The 12,200-nt window shown below is 42.1% G+C and overlaps 1 protein-coding gene across 2 annotated transcripts; it reads right to left on the bottom strand.

The window, feature by feature from the left end:
- Nucleotides 1–217: 217 nt before the first annotated feature.
- Nucleotides 218–12,130, bottom strand: washc2c (WASH complex subunit 2C). 2 transcript variants are annotated; one of them, XM_069658440.1, is made up of 31 exons: nucleotides 12,023–12,130; nucleotides 10,789–10,932; nucleotides 10,485–10,649; nucleotides 10,234–10,302; nucleotides 9,897–10,070; nucleotides 9,489–9,582; nucleotides 9,341–9,402; nucleotides 9,191–9,250; nucleotides 9,003–9,104; nucleotides 8,830–8,914; nucleotides 8,590–8,649; nucleotides 8,350–8,471; nucleotides 8,153–8,243; nucleotides 8,004–8,057; nucleotides 7,753–7,914; nucleotides 7,511–7,665; nucleotides 7,299–7,409; nucleotides 6,247–6,339; nucleotides 6,057–6,158; nucleotides 5,862–5,969; nucleotides 5,595–5,764; nucleotides 5,363–5,480; nucleotides 4,661–5,092; nucleotides 4,428–4,556; nucleotides 4,182–4,283; nucleotides 3,991–4,065; nucleotides 3,105–3,164; nucleotides 2,392–2,619; nucleotides 1,295–1,990; nucleotides 1,031–1,202; nucleotides 218–925 (listed from the first exon to the last, which is right to left on the bottom strand). In XM_069658440.1, the coding sequence occupies exons 2-31, from the start codon at nucleotides 10,930–10,932 to the stop codon at nucleotides 780–782; spliced, it is 4,341 nt and encodes a 1,446-aa protein (XP_069514541.1). In that variant the 5' UTR covers nucleotides 12,023–12,130; the 3' UTR covers nucleotides 218–779. The 2 variants fall into 2 exon arrangements, with proteins under 2 accessions (XP_069514541.1, XP_069514542.1); XM_069658441.1 differs by lacking the exon at nucleotides 3,105–3,164.
- Between the last annotated feature and the right edge of the window lie 70 nt (nucleotides 12,131–12,200).

The following is a 12,200-nucleotide window of genomic DNA, read 5'->3' as shown; positions in this document are numbered from 1 at the left end:
TTGAACTTGCATGCAGCAAGAAGTTACCAATCCTATACAAGATAATCCTGTACATCGTCCTGTTGCCCAAGCTTTTACAGTTTTTGTATATGTATCTGGATGTAAAGTGTCCTTTCCTTGGATTGGGCTTCCTTCTCACATCAACCACTCATCATTTTAGCCCAGACAGACTCAAAGCACATGAAACTGGAAATAATCACACACATTTCAGATAGCATAAAATATGTTTCTTTTTAGTTATTAAAAATGAATTTTCTTTTTCATCACAGCCAAAGTTAAGAAATTGATGAACTTTCTATTAATAAAAACATTGTCAAAATGCCTAAGACATTAAGTAAACACATTGATTTCTCTTAACCATGATATGGCACGAACGCAAAAACATGGAATCTCAACACGGAAAAGCCAAAGAATAAACATTTTCAAAATAAACAACAATTTACTGTTAATTTCTGCAGGCTTTGAGGCTAAGCATACGGTATGCTTATAAAGTGCTATCATGTAGAATAAAGATTAACAGTACACATTAACTGTTACATAATATGATCTGATGCAGAGATGATTTTGGAAGTGCTGTCGGAAGATGACTGGAATTATTTTAATTTGAGACTTTATCTGCCAAAAATATGCCATAGTAATTATATGAATTCATATGAATAAATACTCTAAACAACAAATAATGCTATCAACAGTGTATCCGATCTCCAATCTTTCAGCCATCCAAATGACAAAAGAATTAATTCACAATTGTACAAATCTGGCTACTCAGAAACAACTGATCAGTTCCCACCAAGAGCATTTAGTGGATCATCAAAGATGTTGCTCGAATCTGCTGCTTTGATGCTCTCCTGAGACTGCGGCGTCTTCTTTGTTTTATGGGGAGCCTTTATGACTGTTTTTGCTGCGTTTGACGAGAAGATATCATCTTTGAACAAGACAGAGATGAACAAAGCATTTAGTAAACACAGTAACAAAAGGGTTAAAGAGTTAAAAAAACATGAACGCCTGCATGCCTTTCATTGTTTCTTACCCATGTCATCATCAAATATGGACTTGGTCTCTCCCTTTGTCTTGGACTTTTGTTTTGGCTTTAAAGAGTCCGTCAGGTCAGCAAAAATGTCTATGTTGTCATCAAACAAGCTGGCATCAATCGTCTTCTCTTTGTGCTTCTTGTCAATTTTAGGCACAATGGCTACTTCATCCTGAGGAAGAAAAAGGAAATCCGATCAATAAGGAAAGAAATGAGCGTACAGAAAAAGTTGATGGTACTACCATCGATGTTGAGTTTAAGTACCTGGAAGATGTCCTGCTTTGAAAAACTACTGCTGTTCTTGAGGTCTTTACTACTGGTGGATGTGGGAGTCGAGCTGTTGCTCACTCCAAAGATGTCCTCATCGTCGTCTTCTTCCAAAAAGGCTGAAGCCTTTGCTTTCTTTGTCTTCGACCTCGGCTTGACCTTTTTGAAGAGATCATCAGTGTTGTCATCAAAAATGGACGGGAGTGTGCTTTTGTCCTGGTCTTTCTTCGATTCAACATCGCTACTGGCTTGCGGCGCTGTAGTTTTGTTAGTTTGTCCGGTGACGGGTGCGTTACTAACAGGAAACAGACTGTCAGAGCCAAACAGGTCGTCCTCGTCTAAAGAAGGCAGCACCTTTGTACTGATGCCGTCTTCATTAGAGTCTTCCTTTCCATTGTTTGTTGATACTGGCAGTGTCAGAGCAGAGGGGCGGGGGGAGGTTTCAGGGAGGGAAGTTTGAGAAGTTAAAGGGGCGGGCAAGGCTGCTGGTGCAGCTGAGTTAGGTAGTGTGGGACCGGCCTGAGTCTGGCTAGACTTGTCTGGTGGAGGTAAGACTAAACTGGACAGGCTGGGGTTCGGGCGAGGAGCATCTCCACCCGGGGTTTCTTCTTCATTCACTACAGACTTTTGGGCGGCTTGCTGCCTCGCTGCTCTGGACTGGGGTCTCCGCTGTGCAGAACCTTTGGCACGACTCTGCAGGACAGAAGATTAACACTCTTTATTAACACAGTACTTGCGTAATTAAACATATAAAATAACTGAAGCTCAGTGATGGACACGATTGACAGGTGAAATACAATGAACATAACATTTATATCAACATTTTCTGATGCCCTCAGGTTGCTCTTTTGTTGTTTTATTTCGCCACTATCAGAAGACCGATTGGCTCTTGATGGTTCAAAGGCTTAAGTCTACTCCGATAAAAATATAGAAACAAGACAATTGAGAGCTTTATAAACCAATAAGAGGTACTTAAAATAAAGCAAACAGCAGAGATTTAAAAATTGGTGTATCATGTGCTCGCCCTCTGGTCCTAGTTTTTTCAAATTGGAAATCCAAGCTAGAGCTAAAGCAACTAAAAGACGTAAACCCACCTTGTGTGCGCTCTGCAGTGATGGAACCTGGACCGGGGTTTCGAAGCTCACTGCTACCTCGCTGCCTGCCGGGGCTCCTAAGGGAGTTGTGACAGGGCTGGGGCTCAGGCTGGAGCTGGACACCCCAGAGGAGGAGCTAGGGCCCATTCCAGGGAAAGCACTTACAGCCCCTGGCAAAGTGGGGACTGCACCAGGCAGCAACGCAGCGGGGTTGATCATCAGATTAGCCTGAATAGAAGATTAGATAAACCGATACAATAATTAATCACGTTGAAAAAAACACACCAGGGATCCTGAGCACTGACCAAAGACTATTTAAACAGTTAAAAACATACTGAATCTGTATATTTTAAAGCCTCTAAACTACACTTTATAGCTCCTATATTTCTCAGAGCGGTTTCAAGCAGAAGAGTATTCATAGGAAAAAAAAGCCAGAACTTTGGTTGGAAATTAGGCAAGAGCAAGATGTAGTTATATGTTGAGAAACTGAGAGAGGAAGTGAGAAAATTCTTCCAGTTTGGCAAAATCAGATTAGAACGGAGATAAGCTTCATTTTGGCAGTCATGCGGCTGATTCATAGCCAAGCTTTTAAGTTGGAATATAAAAAAGGCCCAAGAGAAAGAACCAAATAAGTGGGAATAGAAAAGTCGTTCCTTAAGAGGAGTCAGAGTGGAACGTCAGAAATAAATACTTAATCAAAAAAGATGTATTACTTGAAGTTTCCCAATCCTTGATGAGGAATCTTTTGGTTTTACAACACTTGGTGCAGGTTTCTGTGTGGTCAGATTACAGCAGGTTTAAAACAATGAAGGCAATTCCTTTGTTCTTATATAAATATCACCATCTCGTTGATCTATGAGGTAAGATTTGTCTAACACAAAGTATCTAAAAGTAAATAAAAATAGCAAATACAAGAAAAATAAGCCCTTAAAGTAATAATCTCGAAGATTTTCATGTAAATAAACGTCACTATCGTGTTAAGTCACTATCGCCGAATGAGGTAACACAATGGTGATTGAGCCTTTGGCCCACTGATGAAAGCCTTTGCATTTGCAGTATTACAGACTGGGTGTCTGGTGCGACTTTAACGGAAAAAATCACAAGCAGCGCCCAGTTACCGACGTGTTTTCCATGACCCAGCAGTGGTTGGCCTGCCAGAGAGGGTAGGCGGAGCTAAGCGGCTGCTTTTCTGGCCTCTGCAAGTGTTGCGAGTAAACAGTAATCTACTATGGCTGAACAAACAAAGAAAAGATGGATGACTACAGATACAACTTCAAAAATAAGTGAAAATCCAAAGAAAAAGAAACAAACTCGACGCTCAGATGAAGCAAACAGTCTAAAAAGGAAAGCGACCGTCAGCGAGGTAAATCAAGAGTTACAACCGGAGCCAGCCGTGGACGTCACACATGCAACACTGTCTGGATATCTGGGAAGTGTGCTCCCGCTATTACCGTTAATAGCCATGGGTGCCGCCAAGAACGAAACTGAAATCTTCGATATTATAACTTTAACAACATATGTTTATGGGTCCATGGCTCCAAAAAGCAAAACAGTCCATGATAATATTGGGGCTACAGTTAAAGCTTGAGATGAACTCACCTTAATCTCCGATACAGATTCTGGACTTGCTAGTGGTGCTCTGTCATTAGGTTTACTGGGCTTCTCTGCTACTTTCTGAGAATAAAAAAAGAAGATAGTGATACAAGTTCTACCGCTGATCTAAAATTTGGTGTATTTATGCAGGAATAAAGTAAAATTCTTCTTTACGACACAGATAATAAAATATCTACCGGAGGAGAAGCTTTAGGCTTGATGGAGGCGAAGAGGTCGTCCTCATCGTCGTCTGCAAACAGACTCTGTGCTGCTGGCTTCACTGAGCTGAGCTTGGAGCTCTAAAAGGTACAACACAGTCATGTGACCTTACAATCTAGTGGAACACATCTGCTGTTTAGACACACATCTGAGTAAAACATGTTACCTGCATGAAGAAGAGAAACAGATGTACAAGCAGATAAGAAAGTGTAAAAAAAACTTACCGCAGCTTTTCCTGAGGTGGCAAAGAGGTCGACATCTGGATCGTTGTCCTTCTGCTGCGTCTGACTGAACAGCAGCTCCTCATCCTGGAACACACCTGTGCTCTTTGTTTTTGGTCGCTCCTCTGTAGGCTGTGAAGAATAATATACACATATCAACGCGTTAACTGTGGGGGAAACTGTACACTAATACAGCTAAATCAGTTCTTCACACTATTATCATAAATCATACAAACCATTTGTGTGTTTTTTGCTGTGGGTTTGCTGGGCGTGAATATGGGATCATTCCAATCGGAATCATCTTCCTCCTCATTATCAAACAGACTGACAGTGTTTGTTTTGACTTTCTCTTCCTTCTTTTCCTCTTTCTTTACAGTCGGTGGTGTGCTATCCTTCGAGAGGAAGCCGTCATCAGGGTCATCCTCATCCAGCGGGCTCTTTGTCTCCTTGCTCGAAAGAACGTTGATGCCTCCAAAAAGACTGACCGCTCCAGCAGGCTTCTTTTTTCTTTCACTGCTCTCGGGAGAGGGCGATGATGACGGGAGCAGCTCAGGGGTATCTCCTGCTGGCTTCCCTCGCTCTGTGGGCTTTTCTGTTGCTTTACTTGAAACCGCATCCTCCTCTGATTTCTTAATCAAGGAGGACGGCTGAGAGGCCACAGCAGGCGTCTGAAAGATTCAGCAATTAAAAGAATTTAATCTCAGTGTGGGCACTAATGCATAATAAATGGTATATTAAATTAACTAAATGTAATCTTAAATACCAAACTCATAGAGTACACTTCTGTTTTCTTTTTTATGTGTAATTTAATGATCAAAAAGATGATTTAGTGACCTGTTGAGCTTATTGAACATTTGTAAAGCTGACTGGAGAAGAGCTTCAAAACAACATTGTTTTTCCAGACAATAAAAGGACAATAAATAAGTTAGTACACTCACTTTGGAGGCTGGAGCTGCAGTGTTTGTGTTGACAGCAGGTTTGATGCCAAAGAGGGATCCTTTATCTTCATCGCCTTCATCTTCAAACAAGAGAGCAACTCTCTGAGGCTTCTTCTGACTGTGGGAAGAGAAACAGAAGAGGAGGAAGGATAAGAATTCAAGGCAGTACAATATTGGGGGGGAAACGTGTATCAGTATGATGGAAGTCATTTTTTCTAAAAATTAATAACACCTTGACTCTTTTGATGGAGCAAACAGGTCGTCGTCGTCGTCCTCAAAGAGGCTGCTCTTGTGAGACGTTCTGGCGCTGGGCAGGCTGGAGGGGGCACTGGCACTGGGCTTCATCCCTCCTGTCTTGACCTCTGGCTTCTCTGGACTGCTTTTAGAACTCAGCCACTGGTCCTGTCATTCAAACATCCAGGAAATTAATGTATCGTATTGTTCTTTCCAATAAATATAATATTAGGTATGCAGAGGTAGACAATATCTTCTTGCATACCTCATCATCACTGAAGAGGGAGCTTGACCCGGCCATGCTGGGCTGCGGTGTGGAGGCTTTAGCTGGATTAGGTTTTGGTTTAGATTTAGCTGCAGCTGCAAACAGATCCTGCAAGGTAAAGGACCAGATTATTGTTCTGTACTCACAGCAAAAATAAACACAATTGAGTTTTGTTAGTGTGTGAAATATTGTCACCTCTTCTTCCTCATCATCAAATAGTGACAACGGGGCCTTGCTGGTTTTGCTCTGGCTGGTTGGTTCAGGCTTAGACTGGCTCTTGGGGATGGTTGGAAATCCCTATGGAGGTGAAACATATATATAATGTTATTACAATGTCATACTACGGTTTTTAATCATCTTTTTCAATAAAGATTGACAGCCATACCGGTGTGTCTTCGTCATCAGAGAAGAGGCCTCTGGTCTGGGGTTTCTGAGTCTGCTTGACAGCAGCCTTCCCAGCATCTGGAGCAGCCCCATTCTGAAATGCACAACATGACAGTTTAAATTTAATATAAATAGCTTTATAGATTCTAAGTTCCTTTAGAAAACACAAGGTTTTAGTTTTGATAGAAAATACTGGCACAGACCAAAGGGATTTGAACTGTGTCAACAGAAGTGTAGGCCAGCAGCTCACTCAAAACTAAATCGAATTTGGCATTTTCTCAGTCTGCTCTGGAGTGTGGCACTCTGAGCAAACATCAATACACTGTCTGCAGCTCGGCCTGTTCGTTTAATGGCAGCGATGCCTGAAAAATTAGCTCATGAGTCATCTAATGAGCAAACACGACATCAAAATTAAACTGTGGCCTGCAACCAGATGATAGTGCTTCAGGAGGCAGTGCAAAATATTCACTCAATAGCCCCTTTTACACTGCCAGTTCAAGATGGGACACTGCCAGTTCAAGACGGGACACTGCCAGTTCAAGACGGGACACTGCCAGTTCATGCCTCTATTACGTTCCGTCTTCTATGTAAAACACACGGAGGCGCAATGGTGAGGCAAAGTCGTTCTGCCTGAGCTGGCATCAGAGATAGAAACAGAGGCGTAACAGAGGCGAAACGGCGTCAGTGCAAACTGCAGAGCCAGCAGGGGGGAACAGCGCCGTGTGTGTGTGTATTTGAAGCACACACTGTTTGTTTACACCTCGCGCATGTTTTGCTTCCACAACGCCGGAACACTATTTAAAAACACACACTGGGACGGCTGTACACCGGTGTTGCGTGGTCCAATGTAGAATGACAAAGGTGGCATGATGACGGTGCCTCGTTACGGCGCTGAGGCGGAACCGCAGTGTAAAAAGGGCTGATATAAGCTTTGCAGCCTGAGCAGACTGTGGCTATTGAAGCCTAACAGACTCCTTTTAGGTGGAAAAAACCTGCCATTTAGCTTGTGAAAACACACAAAATGTGATTTGTGAGACAATGCTTCTTTCAGACCTCCTCAGATTTCTCAGATTCCTCGCTGGTCGACTGCTGGCGCTTTTTCAGGCTCTCAATCAGCAAGCTCTTAGTCCCTGGACCAAACATGGAGATGGCCCCTGCTGGCATCTAAACGAAACACATAAATCATACATCATCATCTACAGTCAACAAAATACACTATGTGCTTATGCTAAACAAAATCTATTAACATGCATGTTCATCCTTACCTTTTTCTCAGGATGTTTAACAGGCTCCTCCACTACCTCCTTCTTGCTCTGAGCTGGAGCTGGCACACTGTTCTTCTCACTGAATATGTCACCATCTTCATCGTCTTCATCGAAAAGGTCAACAGCTCTTTTGGGTTTGGGTTTCTCCTGTGCAGCTGAAACGGAAGGAAAGACAATCAACACACAGATGCTGAAGCGTGAGCTACTGACCTGAACTATGACTGTAGCAGCACTGCACTCACCAGAGTCAGACTTTTTCAGGCTTTTCCCACTGAAGAAGTCATCGTCCTCATCCTCCTCATCGTCAAACAGCCCAGCTCCGGGAGGAACGTGTTTTGGGGCGGTTCCGTTCTCCTTGCTCTCAACTGAATCGGAGGCATTCGCTGAACTGAACAGGCTGTTACCTGAGGAGAAGACGCGATGTAGTTTGGTTGAGAGTGATGAAGAAGACAAGGAAGTGATGTCATTTGTTGTACAAGTAAATGCTAAGTACCTGGGAATATTGCAACAGCACCTGCTGGAATCTTCTTTGCAGGTTTGTCAGATTCTTGGATTGAAAAGAAAAGTGATGTTTTCTTTAACTTTGTGCACATCTAAGTCATATATGTCTCAGTACATGTTTATTCAGAAAGCATCTCTTACCTGCAGGTTGAGTTATACTTTTCATGCTTTCAGTCCGAGCTTTTTTCTCTTCAGATACAGGAGGTTTTGGTGCCTCAGAGAAAAGATCACCCTGAATGGCAGAACACAATACCGCAAAATCTAATTATAGCAGCAGCCCAGCGTTAATGTAATGTGGATCTGATCCGAATAAGAAAGAACTCTGAGGTTTAATATACCTCGTCATCGTCGTCAAACAGACCCCTCCCTCCACTGAAGAGGCCGCTTTTCCCTCCAAACGGAGAGAGGTCCTCATCATCCATCTGTGGTGGCTTAAATATGTCATCGCTGTCCTCTTCAGCTGTGGTTTCAATGCACATATTGAGCAGCAGACAGTAAACAATGGGCCTGTTGTGGAGCTAACTCATGCAAAACTAAACAAAAGAATGTTTGCTTTTGATGATGGATGAAAGTCCTACCCTGAGGCTTTACAGGCTTTGTTTCCTTCCTGCCTTTACTCTTCTTCTTAGACGTAATTGCTTTCAAGAAACACAAAATCCATGAGCATGCACATGCAAAGACGGCACTCATTACTATAATCTCAAATGTAAACTTTTGTGCTGCCTTTTTGGTGAGATAAAAATGAAGAGTGAAAAAAACACGACATATATATTGTGACATGTTACGCTGCCGGTGGGTTGATAATGACAGTGACTTACATGCGCGATCTCCCTCTGGTTTCTTTACTGGTTCGCCTTTAATTCGGGCGGCCAGCTCATCTGCGAAAGACGATGGGCCTGTGTTCTGAAAACAGCCAGAGAGAAATAACATCAGCGAGAGGTAGCAACAAATGTAAAGGATTCATCAACTCACTACACAGTGTATGTTATACCTTTGAGTCCTCGTCATCGTCATCTCTGTCAGATTCTCCAAATATGTCTGAATCCTCGTCCTCCTCCTCTTCATCATCGTCATAACTCATCATGGACGACTTCTACGCAAGTGTGGGAGCAGATTCTAAAATTATAAAGTTGTTCATTTTACAAGTTAGATGTGTCGGAGGGCATGCGGCCAGCTTACCTTCTTGAAATTATTGTGAGCTTCATCGTCCTCCTGGATAAAGTCGTCATCTTCTGACTGCTGTTAAATTAATACAAAATGTAATAAAGCACAAACATACAATAAGTGTTTCTTAACTTGAGCAACATGCAAAACTAAAAAGGTTCTTACAACTGCTTCTTTTCCTTCTTCGCTCTCGATCACACTGTCTCTGTCACTGTCAACGGACATTTCTGAAAAGAGAATCATACACAAACATGACGAAAACCCAAACACTATAATGTATGAGCGCCTGTGAAAGCCACCATTAGTATCTCACCATCGCTCGAGAGGTCACCAAGTCCGACATCTTCTTGTTCCATGAAGGCCTGTGAGCCAATCAGATATGGAAGTGGCCTGTCTACATAAAGATCCTGAAAGAAAAGGGCAAAAGCAAACACACAGGCTTAGCTACAATATTGCAAATGTGCATCATTACATGCAAATCTACAGTAATTACAGAAATCCTAAACCACTAAGGTGCAAGTTTTACTACATCTACATGGTCATGCTTTGACCATAAAGGCATTTTATTTGTTTAAGAGAGCTCCTTGGAGTGTTTCTGTTTAGTGACTGCATGAACATCAATCCAAAGAGCACCTCATACTAACAATTCTTGGAGTTCATGAATCGTCCTTTCTGTGTATATTTTTACTCCTAAACTACTGTTTCAACATAAAGAACACACCTTAGGCTCCAGGATGGCCTCCACTCTGTCTGTGAGGTCCTCATCCTCTGAGTCAGAGTTGCCTGCTTTGATGTCCAGATGCTCGAAGGCCGACTCCAGCACGCTCAGACCGTAGTTCACAGCTTCCTGCATCTTTGGGATCAACTCTGCCTCTTTCTGCTCTCGAGTCTTCTCCTTTAAAGGAAACATAAAGGATTTTAACAGGGCAATGCAAGGCTTGTGGATAATGTACACTGAGGCCATATCATAAAAAGCATTACACAGCATTACAATGGTTGTTCCATGTATTCATCCATGCCAGCAAATCTTGGAAGTAGGAAGGATAAATTCTTGATACCTGCTCAGGCTGCTTCTCGAGAGCTTCAGTCTTGGGAACAGTTTCTTCGACCTCTTCATCATACACTCTCTGGAAGAGGACACAAAGTAAGAAGCATTTTGTCAGATAGATTATATCACGTTCAGTTCACCACAAGACGGCCTGCAACAGTTTTGGTTCCATAACTACAGATACAATAGACTAAACTATCACAGTTAAAGTACAACAAGCAAAATGAAGATATTATTAACTATTATTATAAACATACATACGTTTTCTATAAACTGTGTATTGGAAAGCATGAGAAAGTCATTAAAGACAGAGTGCAAGCAGCTGTCGGTGGCCTTGGTGTCACGGATCAGACTGTCCAACTGCTTTTCAATCTCATGTGTCTTTGACAGCATCCTCTGGGAGAAGTCTTGGAGGAAGAGGAAGAGCTGCAAAGAAAAACAGGTGCATAGTTAGTTACGTCCCTTACACCAGAGCAGAACACATTTCACCTGTACTACTCAAATCTAAAGCATTACTCTGAATATTAGAAAAAAGAAGATGAACTGGGGAAGGTGTCTGGCTTACCCCGGAGTCGGCTGCCAAGGACCAGTTGGCACTGCTCTGCCGCATCTCTTCAAGAGTCCAGGGTCGCTCCCAAATTTGAACATCTTTCTGTAAGTGTTTACTCCTGCTTGGGCCATTCGCTATTCCCTCAGGAAACTCGCTCATCTGCAATCAGATTGCTTGTTGTTATAAAAGGAATTAATAATTTAGGAAGATTCTTAAACCCACATCATTTATAAATCATAAATCATTAATCATAAAAGGGAAATCTAGACCAAAAGAACACTATTATTGTGAGTGTTTAAATGTAAAAGTTTCTTGAAAGAAACAAACAGTTGTGATTAGATCATATAGAAACAAGTCACAGAGCTGCTCCACAGAAAGTCAGGTCATTGTAACAGGACTGATCGCAATATGAGGTAAATGAAATATTTCTTATGGATTCCCTACTTTTTCTTCCTTCAAAAACATGTAAAATTCCGTGAAAAAGGCAAAATACTGCAGCAGGTAAAAAAATAAACCTTCAGTGAAAGCCTTCCAAAGCTTGGTTTTCTTGGTTCATCTTAAATGTAGCATAAACATAACAAGTGCAATAGACACAGAAAGTTATGTCCGTAACTCGTCCGTACACAGTGATATTCCCCGACAGGATCACGGCTATCAGCAAGGCTAAATAATTCACAGATGATTCCTTCCAACAATTCAAAACCCGGCGTAAGGGCTTCCTCCTGGTCAAAGGTTTAAATCTATCCCCTGTATCTGTTTCTCTAAACCAGGCACCCAGATGTTTTTAAGATGTGTTTGATCGAATGTCAACAGACAAAAAACCAAATGATTACAATACAATACCAAGTGCTGATCCTCTGATTTGCTACTAATAGGGGGGTCAGTGTGTGCGTGTACATACTGACGTAGGTCTCCAATCACTGAAATACCAAATACATTCCTCTACTTGTAACGATATCTTCCCATAAACTAAGTAGTCGTTTATACATTTGCGACAAAGCAAACGTGTACTTTGGTAATGCCGTTACAAAATTGCGGAAGGCAACTTGTTGTGGCCATAAAAAGTTGTCTAAATCCTATTTCCTCCTGCGAGCTTTCACATTCAAAGGACTTCTGCAGGAGAAAGCGGGGACTGTTTGGCTAGCAGCTAGCTAGCTTAACTTAGCTAGCCGACTACAACGTTAGCTTCAGCTGTTCCGAACAACACAGAGCACTATAATTATCCAAATTTAAGCGCTCTTATGCTTACCTTGAATGCCTCTTGTCAATTGCTGTCCACGACGGTCAACGGTGGTCAGTACGACGTAAAAAATAAGATCGATTATGCTAAATTTGGCCTTTTCCTCATTGGTCTTCTGACAGGTCAGCCATGTTCTGTCTGCAGACAGTCACCTGACTACCGTAACCTAGCAACCATGTGAAAGTGG

This window comes from Semicossyphus pulcher, unplaced genomic scaffold (assembly GCF_022749685.1).
Source record: "Semicossyphus pulcher isolate SPU_LCO1_2020_fin unplaced genomic scaffold, fSemPul1.0.p SCAF_12, whole genome shotgun sequence".
Taxonomy (NCBI): domain Eukaryota; kingdom Metazoa; phylum Chordata; class Actinopteri; order Labriformes; family Labridae; genus Semicossyphus; species Semicossyphus pulcher.
Note: the sequence above shows the minus strand (reverse complement) of the source record. Positions and strands in the feature narration are given on the sequence as shown.